At 63.7% G+C, this 21,072-nt stretch overlaps 1 protein-coding gene across 4 annotated transcripts; it reads right to left on the bottom strand.

The window, feature by feature from the left end:
• Positions 1–3,362: 3,362 nt before the first annotated feature.
• Positions 3,363–19,219, bottom strand: BGN (biglycan). 4 transcript variants are annotated; one of them, XM_036839943.1, is made up of 9 exons: positions 18,825–19,219; positions 18,393–18,500; positions 8,394–8,653; positions 8,007–8,119; positions 7,215–7,428; positions 6,531–6,641; positions 6,156–6,249; positions 5,926–6,064; positions 3,365–4,527 (listed from the first exon to the last, which is right to left on the bottom strand). In XM_036839943.1, exons 3-9 carry the CDS (start codon positions 8,632–8,634, stop codon positions 4,330–4,332), a joined length of 1,110 nt encoding a protein of 369 aa, XP_036695838.1. In that variant the 5' UTR covers positions 8,635–8,653; positions 18,393–18,500; positions 18,825–19,219; the 3' UTR covers positions 3,365–4,329. The 4 variants fall into 4 exon arrangements, with proteins under 4 accessions (XP_036695839.1, XP_036695840.1, XP_036695838.1 ...); XM_036839944.1 differs by lacking the exons at positions 18,393–18,500; positions 18,825–19,219 and adding an exon at positions 16,620–16,731 and having other exon boundaries at positions 3,363–4,527; XM_036839946.1 differs by lacking the exon at positions 18,825–19,219 and having other exon boundaries at positions 18,393–18,561.
• Positions 19,220–21,072: the final 1,853 nt, after the last annotated feature.

The raw sequence follows: 21,072 nt of genomic DNA, 5'->3' as shown, positions 1-21,072 counted from the left end.
GTGAAGACAGAGGCAGAGACTGGAGTGATGCAACCACAAGTCAAGGGACACCTGGAACCACCAGAAGCTGGAAGAGGCCAGGAAGGACCCTCTTCTAGAGTTTTTCGAGGGAGTGCGGCCCTACTGATACACTGATTTTGGACTTGTGGCCTCCAGGAACATGAGAGACTCAATCTCTGTTTGAAGCCGCCCGTGTGGTCCTTTGTTACAGCAGTGGCCCCAGGAAACTCATACCAGCCCTGATCTGGCAGCGGGAGCTGGGGCCCTTCAGTGCTGGAGCTGCCCTGGGCTCTCCGGGGCCACAGTGGCTCTGTGCCACCCCTGGCGACCATGCCCTGCCCCATGTGTCCAGAGTGGAGCCGGCTTTGCCTCTTCTTGAAACTTCTGCCCTCCCAAGACTGGAGCCCAGAGTCAGGAGCCCACGGGGGTGGGGCCCGCGATGGATGAACAACCCCCCAAGTTCTCAGAGTGGGTCCCTCCACCGCGCAGGCCCTTCAAGGAGGGGTTGCCCCTCTAGGTGCCCTGCCTGCGGACGCCTGGCTGGCTGCCCCTCCGACAAGCCCCGACTCGTCTAAACCCAAGCAGTGGATTGAGCTTAGGCTGCAGCTGGGCCCGGCTACATCCAGAAGGCACCTGACCTGCAATAAGCACTTGGAAATGTCCCCCACCCCAGCCCCATGTCACTCAGAGTCAGCTCCTTGGTGGCCTCTCCTTTCACGGCACAGCCCTCCCCGAGCGAGACACTGCCATGACTTTCATTGCCCTGGGTGTGTGTGTGCACGCACGTGTGACGGCCCCAGCTCCCCCTCTGGATCAGACCCCTCCTCTGAGTCGCAACCACACGTCCACAGCTCCCGGCGTGCTCCTGGCCCTCAGGGGGCATTCTTCAGGCCCCAGGGGTGCCACACCCCACGCTGCCCACTCCCTAACTCTCACCCCACGTCCAATCTGCACCCAAGTGCAGGCTCCTACTCAACCCAAGGTCGACTGCACCTGGCCCCTCCCCCATCTTTCCTGCCCCTTTCCTGTGGGGTTACCGAGGCTTTGGGACTGCACACCCCTCCGCCCATGCACCTGCCCGCAGCTCACAGCAGAGCGGCCCAGCCCTCTGCAGCTCTGCCACCTGGGGCCTCCTGGGACCGCAGCTGGGCCCTGAGCTCCGCAGGGAGGAGCCTTGCGTGGAGTATAAGGCAGGCGGGGTAGTGTACACGAGGGACTGTTGGCTGACAGAGATGTTGCCATAGGCTTTTTTCAAAGGCCAGTCAGTCTCAACTTTTGTTTTGTTATTACTATCATCTAATAGTCTGCAACACACTCGATACCAGAGTGAGGCTAAGTGGGCTGTTTGTCTCTTTTTTTTTTTGACTGCACGCGGGCTTTCTCTAGTTGCGGTGAGCGGGGGCTACTCTTCGTTGCGGTGCGCGGGCTTCTCATTGCAGTGGCTTCTCTTGTTGCGGAGCACGGGCTCTAGGCGTGCGGGCTTCAGTAGTTGTTGCACGCGGGCTCAGTAGTTGTGGCTCGTGGGCTCTAGAGCACAGGCTCAGTAGTTGTGGCGCACGGGCTTAGTTGCTCCGCGGCATGTGGGATCTTCCCGGACCAGGGCTCGAACCCGTGTCCCCTGCATGGCAGGCGGATTCTTAACCACTGTGCCACCAGGGAAGTCCCCTAGGGCCGTTTGTCTTTGACCAAGTGCTCTGGGTACGGAGACCTCCTTTCCAACCATGATCCCCAAGCCCTCGTGGGGTGCGGCCTTGTTCACCTCCCTGGCGCCTGCAGTGGGGCCTGAGTGGTCCCCTGGGTCCTCACAGCCACACTCTGGTCTGGCAGAGTGTGGGTCATGCCTGCGTGGCGCTGTCCCCTCTCGTGTGTGGTGACCCGCCGGGCCTACGGGACACCTTCCCTGGGGCCCAGCCACGGGGTTCTTTGTGCCTACCAGCATTATTACAGCGGTCCCACTAGCGTGTCATGGCACTGGTGTCCCACAGTAAGAAGGAAGCAGGGAGGAAAGGAAGGGCAGCAAGCCTAGAGGGAAGACAGAGATCCATGGTGGGCTGAGTTGAACCCACACCACAGGGTCCGGTGCCCAGACCTGCCCGCAGAGAAACAGCCCGAGGGCTCCGTGTTTCTGTCTCCGCCAGGCCCTGTGCCGGCTGCCCCTCCTCCTGCCAGTGAGGGGACTTGACCGAGGCCCTGACTCCTGGACCCCTGCCAGTGCCCTTGCCCTGAGCCTGCCCAGCTCAGCAGAGATTGCCGGGCCATGGAGCACACGGCCCAGAATAGTGCTATGATGCCAACGGGTGACATTCTATCGCTGGGCCACCACAATGAGCGGTGCCTCCCACCCCCAAAAGGAGAAATCCGGGGACGCCGGGTGCCCCAGGACCAGGCCAGGCGGAAGGGCTCTGTGCACGGAGCCAGCGCGTGGCGCCTCTGGGCTCTTTCTCTCCTGGGCTGGCACTCCTGGCAGCCCTGCCTGCTCTATTTTCGTTGGTGGCCCACGCTGCTCAGGGAAGCCCTGGATCCCATTACCTGGGGCAGAGGTGCCTTGTGTAGGATGAGGGAAGAGTGGCCAGGCCATAGCCTGTCTCCTGCTTAGCCCGCTGGGCTTGCCATCCAAGGGGCATTTCTTGGGGGACTGTCCCCCCCTACTCCCTTTCCAGGGCAGACCTATGTCCCCAGGCTTCACGGGCTGCGCCCTGGATCCTCTCTTGGGAGCCGGCACCCGCACGCTGCGACCTGGGCTTGGCTCTGATGGGTGGTCGCTGCGCCGGGAGCCCAGGCCACGCCAGTACAGGCAGGCGCGCACAGCACTGGGCCCTGTCCCCATGAGGCCTGGCCCTCCTGGGAGTGCGCCCCCTGGTGCTGACACAGGTGTGGCACACAGCTCTGACCACAGCCAAAATCCGGTATTGTGCTGAGCCCCCAAACCCCATCAAGACAGGCAGGCAGGGGCCCCTAGGAGTTCCCGGCTCCTGCTCGGTTGGGGGGGGTTTCTGGCCTGGTGCCCTGCAGCCAGCAGCTGCTTGGCAGACACTCCGCTCTGGGAGGGCAGATGCTACCTCAGCCGGCCCTGCTTCAGGAGCCCAGTCTGAGGATAGCTGGGGCAACAGAAGTGACTAGAAGGGGCGGGAAGGGGGCAGCCTGGGGCCTTCTGCCTGATTGCCTAGGGCCTCCTGGTCCAGCCCCGAACCTGGGGGTGCTGAGGACCCTCACTTGAAGGCAGGGAAAGCAGCGAATAGGCAGGCAGCCCAAGGCTCCGACTGGGCACGGAGAGGCGGCACCTGGGAGCCAGTCACAGCGGTCCCTCGTGGCTCCCGTTTCTTTTGGGTCCCCAGTCCACCCCGAGAGGCTGCACACACAGCCGTATTGCACAGTGTTTCTTTAATTGAAAGACAACAACCGATCTCAGAAGCAGCCCCTCCTCAACCTGGGCGTGATCACTCGGAACCCTCACTACCCCAGGGGCTGGAAGGCAACGGGAGGGGAGAGCTAGCCGTTGTAGGGGAAAGGGGGCAGTGAGGAGCGTGATGGGGGCTCTGGCGGGATGCTGGGCCCCTCGCAGGGGACAGACTCTCAGAGTCTGGCTGAGTCCAATGCTCCCCCTGGACTGTGGAGCGCGTGGTTGCAGGATCATCGAGGCTTGGGGGCGAGGCCTGGGTGGGGTGGGGGCAGCTGTCCCCCACCGCAGCCTGCCTGGGTAGGGGCTGGGCAGAAGCCCAGCGAGACAGAGACCAGACCCAGCCCAAGGATGTGAGAGAGGAGAGGGAGGACGAGGGAGGGACAGATGGAGAGACAGAGAGAGATGGAGAGGACTGGTCCAGGGGCCAGTAGAGCAAAGAGGCTGGGATGGATGGCCGTGAACTCACAGAAGGATGGCAGGGGGCATGGGAGGAGAAGGGTAGCAGGCCAGGCCGAGGAGGGATGTGTGCCAGGCAGGTAGGGTGGGCTCAGTGGGGTCCGCTCTCTCCATCCCTGGCCCCTCAGACCCAGGGACCATTTTCCTTGGACTGGAGCCTCAGACAATTCGGTTTTGGGGTGAATGGGAAGAAAGCTTCGTGGGGGCACCTCTGCGTGGTCATGATGGGGGACCAGGGGCAGCTCTGAAGCTAAGGGGCGTGTGATGGGGGCCAGGCCTCACGCCTCACCTGCGCACTTGGGAGCCAGGGCAAGGACGTCGGGCGGCGATGAGGGGGGTTGGGGATCAAGGGTTGGGCTGGGTCGGGTGCAGCTGAGCATTGGCTTCGCTCCCTTGCTTTGCTTCCCCCCTCAGGACATCTGCTGTGCTCCCCAGAGACCCCGCCCGGGCCACCTTGGCGGCTGCCACCGCCTCTACTTTTTGTAGTTGCCAAACTGGATGGCCAGGCGGTCAGTGACGCAGCGGAAGGTGGCTGGTTGCACCTCCCAGTAGGGCACGGGGTTGCCGAAGAGGCTGATGCCATTGTAGTAGGCTCGCTTGACCCCGAAGCCCACCGGGCAGAAGTCATTGACGCCCACCTTGGTGATGTTGTTGGTGTGCAGATAGACCACCTGGGGGCAGAGGGGTGTGGCTCAGGCTCAGGGCAGTGGCCCAGTCGCCCCGACCCCCCTGCCTGAGTGTGTCCTGCCTGGTAGGCCGAGCGGAGGGCAGAACCCGAGGGCTGCTGCCCGCCTCCCGGCTGAGTCCCGCCCCACCGCCTCATGGGCCACTTTTCACTGTGTTGCATCCACGCGTCCCTTTGAGGGCATGGAGGTCATCCTCCCATTGTCTGGAGGAGCAAACTGAGGCTTGGGTATGGCTGTTGGGCGGGTGTTGGCCAGCGTTAAGACACCGTGTGTGACTGGGTGCTGGGATGAGGAGCTCAGGGGGAGTGGGTGTGAGGTGAGGGGTACGTGGGCCACGAATGGTGGGGTGGGACTGTTGATGCGGGAAGGGTGGCACCTTGGGCTCACATAAAGTCCCTGGCCCTCCCTCTGGGTTCCCTGGGCTCTGGGTCTGCCCCCAGGGAAGCAGCCACGTAGTCCAGAGTCCCAGGGGCATGAGAGGAGAGAGCCTCGTCCTTCTCCCGGTCCTCAGGGGCACTTACGCCCGCTCCCCCAGCTCCCCGAAGCCATGCTCTATGGGACAGGAGGGTCAGGGAGTGAGGCCCCAAGGACGGCAGGGAGGCGCTCAGACTGCAGCAGCGCCCTCTAGAGGCGGCAAGGACACGGCCGCTAGAGGGCGCACACGGCCGCTAGAGGGCGCGCTCGGCCTGGCCAGGGGGGCGCTGCCGCTGCAGGTGGGCGGTCCCCACGCAGGGCTCAGGTGGGCTCCGGTGTACACGGCTCTGACTGGCCAGCCCGCGAGAATGGCGGGTCTCCTGGCACGTGTGAATGGGTTGGAAGCAGAGACTGAGGTCCAGAGCAGGGCCGCGTACAGCCAAGTTCATGCATGTGGCTGACAGCCAAGCTGGGGGTAGGGCCCCTGAGAGAACCCCAGGCCAGGCCCTGTATCCCCTCATCAGCGCACCTCCTGCCCTGGGCTGTCCCTGTCTTGCCACAGATCTGTGTACCCCCGTGCCCAGACTGTTCCCTGACCTCGTGGGCCCTGCCGCACCTTTCTGGTGTCTCACCCACCTGAGAGATCTTGAGCTCCAGTACCAACCGGGCCGGCTCCTGCCCCTCCCTCACAACCTCGCTGCGCCCATGCCCCGCCCTCTCTGCCGTCCACGGTGGCATCCCCACTCGACCCTCTTCTTCCTCAGGGCAGGTGATTGGCACTGAGGGAGGGATCCCTGAGACTGCTCCTTTCCAGCAAGGTCCCATTCCACTCTGTACCCAGAGCCCACATGTGCTGGGCCTGAGCAAGGAGGGCCGTGGGCTGGGGAGCTGCCCCCGGGATGTAGGCTGCTCCCCTCCCCCAGTCCTAGAGAACCCAGCACCAGGGGCTTCCCGCTCCCTGGCTCTCACCTGGAGGAGCTTGAGGTCCGGAAGGCCGGCAGGCACCCTGGACAGCTTGTTATTATCCAAATGCAGTTCCCTCAGGGTGGGCAGAAAACTCAGGCTCCCATTCTCAATCATGCGGATCTGGTTGTGGCCCAGGCCCAGCCTGCGAAGGGGTGGATGAGAAAAAGACGGTGTGGTGGGGCCCACAGGCCACATGGACTGTGGACTCAGGCCCCCCCAGCCCCCCAGCCCACCTGTACAGCTTTGAGTAGCGGAGCAGATCCTCCAGCTCGATTGCCTGGATTTTGTTGTGGTCCAGGTGGAGTTCATTCAGGGTCTCGGGGAGGTCTGCCAGGAAAAGAGGATGCTCTGGGCTGAATGCAGGAGGGGAGGCCATGTGTGTGGGCTGATGCTGTGTGTGCGTGTGCGTGTGTGCGTGTGCGTGTGTGCGTGTGCACGCTCCCACGCTTGGTGGAGCAGAGACCCTAGCTCTGCCCCAGGTGGGGAGAGGGGCAGCCAAAGCCCTCCCTGAGTAGGCTGGGTGCCTCCAGATGGCTCCAGGCCCCCCACCTGTGTCCGTGTGTGCTCCGAAGGCCAGGTAGTGCAGGAAGCAAGGGCCGCCTTCCTACCTTTGGGGATGCCGGTGAGCTTGGCCTCAGAGATGCGCAGGTAGTTGAGCTTCAGGCCATCGAAAGCTCCAGGTTCAAAGCCACTGTTCTCCAGGGGGTTCCCACCCATCTCTAGGAGAGAGGCCCCCTCAGCCCTGGAGCCAGACCTGGGCATCTGCCCACACACCCCCAGAGCCTGTCGGCTGCCTGGCTTGGGCTGGCCTAATGGACCCTGCTAATTACCCGCTCCCCCATCTCTGCCTGAAAGCAGTGCCACTAATTTACTAACGCAAATGGACTAAATGCAAACGCCTCGCTGTTCAAGGCCACTAACTCCCAAGGGCACTGGGCCTGGCATCGGCCTTAGGGGGCAGAGGGAGCAGGGAGAAAGGGAGGGGAGACAGAAATCAAGGCCGGACTCCCCTGCCTGCCCAGCCCCTGGCTGGCTGGCTGCACTGGCCCTTTCCCTTCCCTTTCCTTACGGGCCCTGAGTTTCTCTTCACCTTCCCTTGGCAGCTCTGGGGTGTGCTCCTAGACAAGCTTCCAGAAAGTTCCGTGAGGCCCAGCCGGCTGGTTCATGGCTGTCCCGGACAGCCCAGCACCCAGCTGCTCTGGCTGGCAGAGCCCCCCTCCTTGACCCTCCTCCCCCATCCACTGCCACCGCCGGGGAGGGGTGACGACCGCCACTGGCGGGACCTCGCTCACCGATGCAGTTCATGTTGCGCAGCCCACTGAACACGCCCTTGGGCACCTTGCGGATGCGGTTGTCATGGATGCGGAGCTCCACCAGGGAGCTGGGCAGGTTGGGAGGGATCTCCACCAGGTGGTTCTTGGAGATGTAGAGCTTCTGCAGCTTCCGCAGGGGGCTGAAGGCCTTCTCGTGGATCTTGGAGATCTTGTTGTTCACCAGGACCAGGGCCTGAGGCAGCACGCGTGCTGAAGTGAAGGCCCCAGCCCCCCACCTGCCCGCCTTCTCTTCTCCCCCATCCCCTGCCACCTGAGCTAGCGATTCGCGATTAGCAGTTATCAGGACTTTACAGATGTTTGAGCCCCAGCTCAGCCTCCAGGAGATCCGTCTGTGCTCCCGGGCAGAGTGCAGATCGGGGAGCTGGCGCTCAGGCCCAGCAATACCACTGCTGCTTAGCACGGCCTGCCGCTTCTCTGTGTCCCAGTTTCCCCACTTGCACCCTGGCTACAATGAAATCTTTTCTCACTGTGTTGCTGGGAGGAGCCAATAAGATGAAAAGTTTTCAGTCAAAAAGGGAATTGGGCTGAGTGATCCTGTCCTGCACTTATGGCTGCTGACACCTGCACATGTGCCCTGTGACCCTGGGCACTCCCACCATAGCTGCCTCCAGACCTCTCTCAGGACTCCCCAGGTCCCTGGTCCCCTCTCGCACTCCACAAGTACGTGCCCACAGCCATCTGGACCCAACCCCCCGTGCTGCGGGCCTGCCACCTCCTTGCAGCCCCTTGGAAGGGCCAGGGTGGGCTTACATAGAGATGCTGGAGGCCTTTGAAGTCATCCTTTCGGATCTCGGAGATGTCGTTGTTCTGCAGGTCCAGCAGAGTGGTGTCGGGCGAGATCTCTTTGGGCACAGCCTTCAGACCTGGGGGCCGGCACCACTGTCACCGGCGTGAGCCACGGCCATGACCCCAGAGTGGCACGGAGCTCAGGGACTTGCGCACACGCAGACCCGCACGCAGGGGCTCCGCCGCAAGTGGGCCAGCACTAGAGCCGGCAGTTGGAGGGGCTTCTCGCTCCCCGCTTGCTTGCAAGCAGACCAATGGACACCCTCCCACACCGAAACCAGGATTCCCGAGCTGGCTTGGGGTCACCCCCTACCCACTCTCACGCTTCCACGTCCATCCCACTGGACTGACCCAGGTCGGAGCACTGAACGACCCGCAGGTGGCAGTGGCAGCCGAAAGGGCACATGGCGCTGTAGGTGGGCGGGAGGGAGTCCAGGTCTGGGATGCCCGAGGTCGTGTCGGCGCCTGAAGCCTCCTCGTCGTTCAGCATGGGCAGCCCGTCGTCCAGGGTGAAGTCCCAGAAGCCTTTTTGCTCGAAGGGCAGAGCCTGGCTCAGGGCCAGCAGGGCCGCAAGAGGCCACAGGGGCCACATGGTGGGTGTGCCTGCGAGACTGGGGTGAGGAGAGGCCATCAGGAGTGCCCAGCTGGCGCCCACGCCCGTCCTCTGGGCCCTTGCCTGGCTACCGTCCTGAGCCCGGGGGGCTGGGGTTCTGCATGTGTTGGCCTTGTGTCCCTCACCCCTCACCCTTCACCGGTGCAGCCAGACCCTGGGCTGTAGGGGCCGGGAGGAAGGTGTGGGTGGGCAGGAGACCCCAGGCAGGACTTGGCCTCAGTGGGCAACTCCGTGTCTTCCCAGTTGGTGAGTCTGTACCCCTCCAACGCGCTCATGCAAGCATACACACACCCACACACTCACGCAAGCACACACACACCCACTCACGCAAGCACACACACACTCACGCAAACACACACACACACTCACGCAAGCGCGCACACACGCACTCACGCAAACACACACTCACACAAGCACACACACACTCACGCAAGCACACACACGCAAGCACACACACATGCAAACACACACTCACGCAAGCACACACACATGCAAACACAGACACACTCATGCAAGCACACACACTCACGCAAACACACACACGCAAGCACACACACACACTCACGCAAGCGCGCACACACTCACGCAAGCACACACACACACTCATGCTAGCGCACACACACTCATGCAAACACACACACACTCACGCAAGCACACAGACACACTCACGCAAGCACACACACACTCACGCAAGTGCACAAACACACTCACGCAAGCATACACACACACTCATGCAAACACACACACACTCACGCAAGCGCACACACACTCACGCAAGCATACACACACACTCACGCAAGCACACACACACACACACACACACACACACGCACAAGCCACTGAGCCAGCCGCAGCCTTCCTGGGGGGTCAGCGAGGCTAGTGGAGGAGGCGGAGAGGGAAACCCAGCCATTTGCCCCCCACAGGCTTTGAGGAATTCAGATTTAAAGAAACCACTGTGGCCCGGGCCAATCCCACATGCTCAGGACAGCGTGGGCGCGCTCTGGGTTGACTTAGGTGACCACAAGTCGCTTCCTTTCCTGCCTGAGCCCCCCTTGCAGCACACCCACATTTTTCTAAGAGAGTCAAGAGGCCAAGGCACCAGGATGGGCACGTTGGGCAGAAAGCTGGGCCAGCGCTGGAGGGAAGGCGGAGGAGAGGGGCATTCTCACAGGCCATGTGTGGAATCCTGGAGATGGAGGGGGTGTCCCTCGCCCCCCCGCCTCCGCTCCCCTGGGCCTTGGCTTCCTCCCCTGGCCGTGAGCCTTCCCCTGGCCTCCCGCATCTGCTCCCACCCTTACTTCTGCCGCGGCCCGGCCCCCTGGCGAGGCCACCGGAGGGGAGCAGCCTGCTGCCAGGGTGGCGGGCAGGTTCAGCTTGTCCAGAGGCTCCTCTGCTGAAAGACAGTGTCCAGGAGGAGGCTGGAGCCCCTGCCTCTCCTACCACCCCCAACTACCCGCTTTCCTGGGAAAGCCCCAGCCTCATTTTCCCGTGTTAAAGAGGAATAAGTGCGCCCGCCCTGCTTGTCTCCCAGGTGCGGGGTGTCTGGGGTTGCCCCAGGTGCAGACGTGAACCAGCCCCGCCCCAGGGAGGCCCTCACTTGGGGCCCATCTTGGCCAGGGGAAGGGCTGTTCGGGGCTTCAGTGGGGCTGGGTGAGCCCCCCGAGCCTGATGGCCGGCTGCAAAGGGGGAAGGAGGCCCCCGGCAGGCCCGGTCGACGTGGGGCTGGGCTGGCTGCCGCAGTGGGCACTGCTGCCCTGGAGTCCTCCCACCAGCAGGCGGGGGTTGGGGGCTGCGGCCACCTCCAGACGTGGGCGCAGCAGCTCTGCACCTCAGGTTCCCATTGATCCCCATCTTGCCGCCCCCTCTCGCACTCCTCAGGCCCCCCGCTGAGCTGGTCACGTGGCCTGTCCTGGCTCCCACCATCCTGAGGACGGAGCTGCAGCTGCCAGCGTGAGGGGGCCCGGGATGCTGTGCCCCAGAGCGCCACCAGCGGGCCCCAGTGACGGGCTCAGAAAAGCTGCCTGCCTGCCCCGGTCACACATCAAAGTGAGGGTCCCTCATGCTGGGGCAGCGCCCAGCCTCCCTGCCTCCTTCAAGCCTTGAGAGCCCGTGATCACACTCCAGGTCCCGCCAGCCCCAGGCTGGCCCAGTAGGACCTGGGGAGCCCCCAGAGGGCCTCGGCGAAGAGTTGGGAGAAGGCCCTGGGCTTGCCTACCTGGACCACGAGTCCCTCCTTCTTCACACGAGTTTGCAAACCCCAGGGCAAAGCAGGGTGGGCCTAGGCCTCCCAGGCTTGCCGCTGCTGTGCAGGGCCCCTGCCCAGGGGCTGCTGGACACCCGGGGCTGGGCGGAGGAAGAGCAGTGGAGAGAACAGGAAGGATGAAGGCAGGAGGGCGAGATGCAGCGGGAGAGGGACTGCTTCCCCCCTGCCTGGCGCTCCTGCCAAAGCCACTACCTCACGGGGGGCGGTGAGTCAGGGCTGGAACGCCCGGCAGGATCCTTGGGAGGCTCTGGGATCCCCCGTCCACCTGGTCTGGCCAGGCCCGGGGGAGGCTTCGGGGAGCGGTGCGCGCAGACAGGCCTCTTCCAGCCTGGTGGGACCGGGAAGGTCTGGGGGCCTCCACCCGCATCTGGCCCCTCCACCGCGGGAGAGGATGGACAGGCGCTGGGAAGGCCAACCAGGGCAGGACTAGCCACTGGGGCCCCAAGAGGGCTCACGGGACCCTCCCTGGGGGGACGGAGGCTCCGAGCCGCCGTGCCTGATATCCTGATGTTGCTGCATCTGGGGCCCCACAAAGAGGCAGAGAGGGGAAGGGCCGGCTGCAGTGCAGGCTCACTCTCAGGGGGAGGGAGGCTGAGGGCTTGGAGGCCCTACCCCAGGGCCCCGTGACAGAGCACAGGGCAAGGTTTGGCTGGTTTTACCCGGCTCCTGGCTGGGCCCAGGCCGTGGGCAGGCTGGCGCGCTTTCCGGCACAGCCCTCCTTTCCCCGCGGAGAGCTGGCAGGAGACTCAGCGGCCAGAACTGTGCAGAGCGGAGGGGGCCGGCTGGACACCAAGCCCGCGGGAGGCCGCAAGAGACCCCCCCATCCCGCTCCCCCGCGAGCGCCAGAAGGAGCTGGGGAGGGGCCTGGAGGGGGCGCCCGGGAGGAAGGCACCACTTTATGGAGGAGAAAACGGAGGCCTAGAGAGAGGAGCCAACGTTCCCCAAGTCACTCAGCCTGAGACTTGGAGCCCCGCTCAGGCGACTCCAGGCCCCGGGCTTTCAGGCCTTGGCCGGGGAGCTCCACACACGGCCCGGGGGTGATGGAGTTCTCTGGCCTGGCCGGCTGAGTGTGGGCAGTGCACAGAGGCTGGGGGAGGAAGCCGAGCTGCAGGGCTGCCTCCCCCCACCTCACACCAGGTCCCCCCCACACACACACGTGCAGGAGGCCGGTGGGCCCTCAGCCCCGGAAGCGGGAGCCCCCCACGGACAGATACTGTGAGACCCACGGCAAGTCCCGCCAGCCCCCACTCCCCACACTACCCAGGCCTCTGGGCCTCCTGGGTGTGTCTCCAAGGACTTCAGGCAGCCTCGAGGCCCATCAGAGTGTTCTCTGAGCTGGATGGGCCCCTCCTCCTCCTCAGAGCAAAGGAAAGAAACGGTGATGGCGGTGAGGCCTCAGGCCGCGCGCCCACAGGTTGGAGTGAGGGCCGCCCACCCAATAGGGCTCTCCTTGTCTGGCCCTCTGAAAGCCAGCGCAGTCCTCCAACTGGGACTGCTCCAGGTCACAGCCAAACAAGACACACTGGCAGCCCCTGAGAACACGGAGGGGCCGTGCCAGGCATTCAGGCCAGGCCAAGGGCGGCGGGAGCGGGCCTGAGGTCTGGCAGGCGCTGGGAGCTCGCCTGCAGATGTGCGGCCCGCAGCTGCCAAGTCGCAGATGCCGGACGCCTGACGCTGTCCCGCAGCCTCGACCCGGGTGTCTGGCCCCTCTGAGCAGCCCGACCTGAACCCGGACGCGCGTGCCACCTTCCACCTCGCCCCGCGGGTCCCGGGACTGCGGGCCGCCCTTCCCCCCTCCCCTCTGTCCACCAAAGCCTTTGAGGCCCAGCCTCTACTAGCAGGCCAGAGGCAGGGGCGCTGCCCAGAGCTCTGCTCCGCAAGCCGACACCCGGGCCCTGAGAGAGGGGACGTGCACCATCCGTGGGTCTCCTGAGGCTTACGCGTGTGCGTGCGTGTCGGGGCGACTGTGTGTGGGGTCGTGGCCGCAGCGGGTGGGGGGGGCCCTGAGCCCCGCCCCATCGGTGTCTGCACGCCTTCCAGCCACGAGGGGGGCAGACATCCAGGCGTGGCTGGCCAGGGCGCTCCTCCCTGCTGGGGTCTTGGCGCTGCTGAGGTGACTGGACAGAACTGGGTCCTGTGCCCCTGCAGCCTTCAGGGACAGACTTGACCTGGATGTGGGTGTCGGAGGCCAACAGGGAGCCAGCCCGTCTGCTGCAGAGCGCTGGCGCCGGGGAGGCGGCTAGGTGGCCGGTGCTGACCAGGCCGGACGTCTCTCCCCACGGCCCTGAGGACAGCCATCCCTTCCGCCCCCAACCTGCTGGGAAACCTCTGGAAGGCAGGCGGTCCCAGTGCTGGCCTTCTGCCGTGCCAGAGTCAGGCGGCAGATGAGCCAGGTCAGCTGGGGGTCCTGGGCTGCTGGGTGCCCTTCCTCCCCGCCAAGGCTCGCTGCAGAAACCCTGAGGGAGGGGGAGGGTGTCCTATCCCTTCCCGGGGCGGGACAGGGCACTCAAGTGATTTCTTAGCACAGCCCTCCTGAGGACCAGCAGGAAGTGCCATTTCTACCAGTGGATGAATGGGTGAACTGAGGCTCAGAGTCTGCCCGAAACTCTTGCCCAAGGCCACACTGTGAGGAAATGGTAGAGGGGGCACACGTGCCTTGCCCCACCCTCTGCCCCCGCAGACTTTGCTGCAGACCCCAAAGTCACAGAATCCCAAGCTCCCTGGGTTGCACAGGCGGCCGAACCAGCCCCTGGTCCCTGGAGAAGACTCCTTGCATCTCCCTCACTCTGGCTGGGAGGTGACACTGATGGAAAGCAGGGCCCTGCCCTGTGGGTCCTGCGCCCCCTGGCTTGCATCACGAATCCTCTAGAAACGTGGCGTCTCTCTCTGACCGCCACCATCCATAGCTCCCCTCAGCCCGCGGGGCCAGATGCCTCTCCTCGGCCCCAGTGCACCCATCAGGCCAGCCCCAGCCCCTCTGCCTCCGCCTCCAGCTGCAGGGCAGTGGCCTGGAAAAGCTATCATCCCAGCCTGGCCCGGGAGGTTCCCCCAAGCATTTTAGGTCCCAGCAGGTGCCAGACCCCACAGCGAGATGCTCTCAGCCTGGCTCCCAGAGCCCAAGGTCCTGTCTGCCTTGCTCCCTCACTGAACCAGGGACTCTGGCTGGGGTGGACGTAGCCCCCTGCAGCTAGCCTAGGAGGTCGCCAGACCTGTCACCTTCAGCCCCTCCCAGGGCTCCTGGGGTCGCACCCCTGTGCAGTAAGGCCCACAGGACCACAATCGAGGCCAAGCTAGAACTCGGATTGTGCGAGGATGGAAGGGGCGCTCACCTCCCAAACTTCCCCTGTCTCCAGGGACAGGGCTGCCAGAGCCAGACTCTGTCTGCCCTCCGCCCCTGTCCTTCAGGTCCTAGTTTTGTTCCCCAAATCCCCGATCCCATGGCCACTCGGGTCTCTGACTGCTGTGTCCCTCTTGGCCATCTGACCCACCCAGAGGCAGCTGGTGGGGGAGGAGCAGGGGCCGGTTCAGAGTCGCATGGAGCCTGGGACCTCTCCCAGCCCGCTGCCCCTTGTCCTGCAGCTCAGCTCCAGGCTGGGGTTTCTGCTGAGTTTGGCCTTCAGATGCCGTGGATCAGGACAGCTGGCTGTGAGGAGGCCGGGTAGAGCCCCAGTCCCCCAGACCTGAAGGGTGTGTCGCCATGGGGAGGGGCAGGCGTGAGTCGTCTGAGTCCCTGGCACCTTCACTGGGCTTGGGAATGTCAGCGATGCCAGCCTGCCGGTGAGCGCGAGCTGGGCTGCTCTGCGGACTGCTATGGGGGCCGAGAAGCCTCTGGAGGAGCTGAGGCTGGGGGGGCCTGGGCAAGTGGGCAGCTCCCATAGGCACCCAGGAGCTGCCCCACCCCAGAGTAGAGGGGGTGGGGGACAAGCCAAAGGGAGTCCCAGAGGGCGTGAAGGAAGCCCGGGGGACCCTGGGGCTGGGGACTCCAGGCGAGGGGAGGGCTTTCACCCCAGAACCTTCCATCTGGAAGGTGGGGAGATGAAGCACAGCCCCAGGGAACACTGGGAAAGCTGGTTCTGGAAGCCTGGAGAAGGGCCTGGCTCTAGGGCTACCAGTTAGCCTCTGGCCTGGGGCAGGACTGAGCAGACGCCCTCTCCATCCTCCCAGGGCAGTCCCCTCTGCCTCTGCCCGCACCGGCTTCCTCGAAGATAGGATTCACAGAAAAGCTTTCGTGGGTGATCAGGTGTGGGCCCCAGTATGTGAGCAGAGGGGACAGAGGGGGCGGGAGGAACACTGAGTGCCCTGGGCACCAGCCGGCAGGACAGGAGGGGGCAGAGCTGGCAGGACCCGGGTGTGCCTGCCTCCAGAAGGGGCCCATGCTCACCCCCACCCCACGCTCACAGCAGGGCGCCCCAGGAGAGCCACCATCACCCTCCAGCCTCAGGATCTGAGCTAAGCCCTTGGGCTGGTGTGTCCCCTCCCACCAGCAGGGCCGACAGGCACGGGGAGGAGTGGACAGCTCAGGGCAGCGACCAAGCTCTCCAACCCTGGGGAGGAACTTTCTAACAACCCAGGGTGTTGGCAGGGAAGGAGAGGGGCTCCAGACGTGCCACGGAAAGCGGCCTAGCAGGTGGGGCTCTGGAGGCCCGGGGCCGGGGCTGGGGCCGTGCCCGGAGGCGAGCCAGACAGCGCCGGGCCCCACTGGGAGTCTGGGAGCTGCGCTGCCGCCCGCAGCTCACGTGCTCCAAGGGTGGCCCTGGGGGCCGGCCACAGCCTCAGGCTGCATTCCCAGGCGGCCAAGGACAAGTGACCGCTGGGACAGGCCTGTCTCCTTGGGGCTTCTCCAGGGAGTGGCGGAGGGCTGGTGGTGGGTGGGCCTGGGAAGAGGCTCATGACAGATCCTTCCTCTGGGACTCGATGCCGCCAGTGCTGGAAGGGACACTCTGTGGCCCTGAGTGACTAAGGAATGTTGCTAAAGAAAGGAAACGCTTTCTTGTCTTACGAACACCCCCTCTCTTCCGGTCCTTCCCCATTCACGCTCCTCTGATGGGCCAGGGCCACTGATGGGATTGGGGAGAAATTGGGGCCAACGCTTGCATGTCACCCTGCATGACGGTCAGAGGGCCAGCACCCCACATTTCTGGGCCCCTAAAATGAGCTGGTACAGAACTGCCACCAGACCCATTGGTGAAGGGGCTGGGCCTCGGACTCCCCATCGACATAGTGGGGCCCCTGGTCCCTGCTCCAGGGCAGGGCATAAAAGCGGTAGGATGGTTAACGCCCTCTGTGACCCGGGTCCTGGGACGTGAAGGTGGGCCGGTCGGTGGGCCAGCCGGGGTGGCCGGGGCAGCACTCAGCTGCTCGCTGCCTCGCCATGGGGGCCCTCCCTGCTCCCAGCCTTCTTCCCACTGCCCAGTCTTGGCGGCTTGGAGACAGTACTATGGCTTCCTTTCGATGCACGCACAGAGAACTGCCCTCAGAGGCTCACCCACGCTGGCCCACGGCAGCCGGACACCGCAGGTCCCACAGAAAGGCGCCTCTGCCGAACCACCAGCCTCCCCAGGGTCTGGATGGCGGTGGTGGCCATGCGCTCTCCCTCTTCACAATCCCGCAGCCCTGGATGCGTATTCCTGGGAACCTTCCTTGCTGGCACTGAGGGGGGCCTGAGCTTCTCCAGCTTGTCTCAATCTCAGTCAGTCCCTACCTTGTGGAGAGCTGGCCGGCCAGGGAGGGGTGAGGGCACAGAAGCAGGAGCCCCCAGAGGGCAGGACTGGCCACCGAATCGGCAACCTGAGTGGCCCTTACGAAGACTTCAACTGCCTGAGAACAGTTTCCCTGGCCTGAGCGAGGTCTGCCCCGCCCGCCCCACCCAGCACCCTGCCCTGGAGGACCCTGGGCCTCCCACTCCACTCAGCGGAGCCAACTCGGGAAGCTCTCACCAACCAGTGCCCAGGCCCCAGCCCCGCCCCGCCCATGGAGCAGCGAGGTGGTGTTCCCATCCCCCAGCCTTCCAGGATACTCAGTGGCACACCCAGAGAGCTCCGTTCTCCCTTGTTCCTCTCCTGGGCCCCTCGGCAGTTCCCTCAGCATGCCAGCCATCCTGAGAGCCTGAGGGGCAGGGCCAGTGGGCCTGCCGCCTCTCACTCCAATCCCCACGCACTGCACTTGACCATAGCTATCATCGTCAACATGCAAGTGACTTTAAGGGCTCCCTGGGTGCTATGGGGTCAATAGCCGGGGTTTGTCAGTCAGGAGCTCTGAGTCCTGGCCCCAGTTCTGCCCCTGACTGCCTGTGCCACTGTGGGCAGGTTCCTGCCCCTCTCTGGGCCTCAGGTGCCCCCTCTGTACAATGGATGGGGTGGGAGTGGGACCAGCAGGGGCCACGCCTCCCCTCCCAAACGGCTCTGGAGGGCAACCTTGTAGCTACACTTTATTTCAGAACTGGAGCTCTCTCTCCATTCCTGAGATGCCCCCAGGCACCAGTGGGGGGCTGCCTTTGGGGGACGGAGCATTAGCCTGGGAGCTCTGGAACCTCACCCCTTCCTAAAGGTGCCCATCCTGGGATGATGGTGTCCTCACATCTACCCATGGTCCCCAGAAGCCCTCCGGGGCCCCAGGCCAAGCCTGCCTGGCTAACACAGCACAGTTGCCTGAGTTTCCCTCTGCACTCCCCTTTGGAACCTCAATCCAAGGGGGATCTGGGGACAGAGGGGACTGAGCTGCCCAGGCAGCCCCACCCAGGGACACCCCCCCCCCACCCAGGACTCTGTGGACCCACACCTCGCCCAGGAGGAGGTGGAGGCACGGCATTAGCCTGCGGGTAAGCAAGGAATATCTGGGCAGGGTGCCTGGGGTGTGCCTGGGAAACCAAGTCTCTGAGCCCACGCCGTGGACTAGCCCCAGGCAGTGGGGGCCGCTCCCCAGTGACGAGCTTGGGCGGGCGCCCAGAGGTCCTCCTAACCAGGGCCAAGTGCAAAGTGCACCCGGGACTTGCAGCGAGCTAAGGGGGCCATTGGCAGAGCCAGGGTGCCAGCCGCCCAGCCATGCCTGGGTGATGCTCTGGGGTGGCAGCCAGGGGGAAGAACCCCGAGGGGGAGGCAGAGAGCGCAGATGTGGGCAGAGCTGAGCAAGGTCAGAGGCGTGAGGCAAGGGGATGTAGAAGGCGCCTGGAGGACAGAAGGGAGAAGAGGCAGAAACGGGACAAGGACCCAGGGGGCCGCAGGGTGGCGACGAAGGGGCGCGGACCAGGAGCCTGCAGTGGGAATCCACAGGCAGCCTAGGGGCGGAGAGGGCGGGGAGGGGGCAGCGGGGGAACTGGAGGAGGGGCGAGGAGGGCGAGCGTGGGGTTGGCAGGGTAGGGGGCGTCTCGAGGACGGTGAGGGGGCAGCGGACCCGGGGGCGAGACAGTGAGAGCAGCTCAGGGCCAGCGTAGGAACAGCGGGGACACTACGGGGCTTGTGGAGGTGGGGGACCCTACCTGAGGAGGGGAAGCGGCGGGCACAGGCTGGCTGGTTGGCAGTCTTGAGGGTCGGGCAGTCCGTGCGTCTGTCGGTCCGTCGGGTCGTCGGAGAGCAGCTGCTCGCTCCTGGGCAGTTCGTGGAGAGAGGGAGACAGAGGCGGTGGCGGGAGGGAGGCTAAAGGCTGGGCGGGCGTGCCGACGACGCCGGGAGGGGACGGCGGGGAGGGGGCGGGGAGGGAGGAAAGGAGGGAGGGGGCTGGTGGGGTGGAGAGGGAGGGAGGGAGGGAGGGAGGGAGGGAGGGAGGGGGCAGGCTTCCCGGCCCCCCTGGCAGCTTCAAAGGCAGTAATTTGCTTGTAGACAGCTGGGCTAGCTGCACCCCTCCCCCTTGCGCCCCCCAGCACTCCCCCCACCCTGGGGCACACAGTGAAGGGACACACAGGCTAACTCACACAAGGACCCTTGGCGTCTCTGGGCAGGCGCAGCCTCAAAGATTCAAACTTTCCACTGTCCAGATGGGGACCCTGAGGCCCAGAGAGGGGCGGGAGCCGGCTTGCGGGCGTTAGGCCGGGCAGAGGAGGGCGAGAGGGCAGAAACGGAAGGCAGACAAGGGGGAGGTGGCCTCTGGTTGCTAGTCCAGTGAGGGGGCCCCGGAATTTGGTCCTGAGCCTTCCCAGAACTTGTGGCAGCCTCAGCCTGGAAAGGGATCAGGGTGGCAGCTGTTGTGGATTTCTGGAAGGGCTTGATCTAGGTTCCCGGGCACTCCAGGCGCCCCACCTCCCAGCCCACTCCAGCCTTTTTTCCCTAAAAAAGAGGAAGCGGTCCTGTCTGTGTGATCTCAGGATGGGACTCAGCTGGGGGCTGGCAGGAGGCAGCACAGACACTGGGGGTCCTCCCCAGCTTGCCTGCCCCGAGCTGAGGCTCAGAGAAGCTGATTCAGAGAGGAGGAGCCCAGCGAGTCATCCTTCTTGCTCCATCTGAGCAGGTCCCCTAGGGTGCAATAACCGCTCTGAGGGTGGTCACTTCCTCGGGGCTGAGCCCTGTGCTGGCCACTTACAGGGGTAACTGGGTCAGCCCACCAGGCGTCCCAGGAAGAGGCCGTCATCAGCCATGACATCCACGCCATCACTGGAAACTCAGCCACTGCCTGAGGGCCCAGATGAGCCCAGGGCCGTAGCACGACACCTCCTTCCTGTTGGGTGGGGTCCCATTCCTCCCCCGGCCCGTGTACCCAGCCTCGGTCATGGGGAGACTCCTCCAAGAGCAGTTTTGGGGAGACAAACGTGAGGGTTTAGACGGGGCGAGAAACTGAGGCAGGGAGCGACACTGAGATCTGCAAAGGAGAATAGGGAGGAAACGAAGGCAGGCAACACAAGACAGGACAGAACTCCACTGAGAGGAAAAGAAAAATGCATAAAGAGAAAAAGCTCAACAGGGCAGAGGCCGAGGGCAGGCCAGGGAGAGGCGGGGCCACTGAAAGGAGAACAGGGCTGAGGCCTGAGGGTCCCGTCCAGCCGGCCAGCTGTTGTTTAGTCTTTTGGTGCTCAGCTTCAGGCCGTCAGGCAGGTAAGGATCTAGAAAGTTCTGCCAGGGGAAGTGGCTGGGTCCAGACCCCTTTTCTGTTCACCAGCATCAGTTCAGGGACCCCTGGTCAGACCTGGGACACAATGGTGGCCTGACCAAGCTGTGGTGCCTGCCTGCAAGAAGCTTCCAGGCTGGGTCACGGAAAAGGGAGAAGCAAGAAAAGCAGGGCCAGGTCGGGAGCTCCGACTCCTTCTTGTTTTCCTGGGTGAGGTAGTTACAAATGGTTGCGAGCAGGAGACTGGAGAGAGCACGTGCCCTTCCAGACACGGGGAGTCGGTTTTGCTTGTCTGTTTGTTTGTTTTTTACTGTTTATTGGCGACATATTCAAACATCTCTGGATCGCCCCACTGAGCTTCAGCACCCCCGTCGCAGCTGGGGAGGAGGAGAAAGAGGGTCCAAACCACGTATAAAACATTGTGGTCCACGAAGGAAGTTAGTTGAAAAAGACCACATATTGCATGATTCTGCATGAAATGTCTAGAACAGGCAAACCTACAGGGACAAAAAGTAGATTCGTGGTTTCTCAGGGCCAGGGAGGATGGTGGTGGATAGAGCGGTGACAGCTAAAGGTATGAGTTTTCTTTTGGACGTGATGAAAATGTGCTAAAATTGACTATGATGATGTATCATAGCCAATATAGTAAATAAAAACCATTGAACTGTACACATTAAATAGGTGAATTGTATGGTATGTAAATTTTATCTCCATAAAGCTGTTTAAAAATCTTTCAAATGAAAAAAAATGGGCACAAGGCATGCCCGTTGCCCAGGGAGCCAAGTCGCTTACTGAGTAAGGTTCCCTCTGTGAGGAGGGGACTGGGGCACGCCAGGGCCACACAGCACCAGAGGCTCAGGAAGGCTTCCTCGAGGAGATGACTTAGAGCAGACAAGTAGGGAAGAGGGACGTTGCTGGTGGAAGGCAGAGCCCAGGGCCAGGTGTGGAGGGCGTGTGGAGCAGGGACGCAATGAGGTGGGAAGGCCGAGTGGTGGGCCGGGCACGCTCCTGGAGGGAGGAACTTGGGGGCGGTGGTGAGGTGACACCCTGAGTCTTGGAGCTCTTTCCCGCAGTTGGAGGGTGCGTCTGGGGCGATATGTCCGTAAATACTGTTCTTGCGC

The sequence above is a fragment of the Balaenoptera musculus genome, chromosome X (genome assembly GCF_009873245.2).
Source record: "Balaenoptera musculus isolate JJ_BM4_2016_0621 chromosome X, mBalMus1.pri.v3, whole genome shotgun sequence".
Taxonomy (NCBI): domain Eukaryota; kingdom Metazoa; phylum Chordata; class Mammalia; order Artiodactyla; family Balaenopteridae; genus Balaenoptera; species Balaenoptera musculus.
The sequence above is the reverse complement of the archived record's forward strand: the minus strand, read 5'-3'. Positions and strand labels throughout refer to the sequence as shown.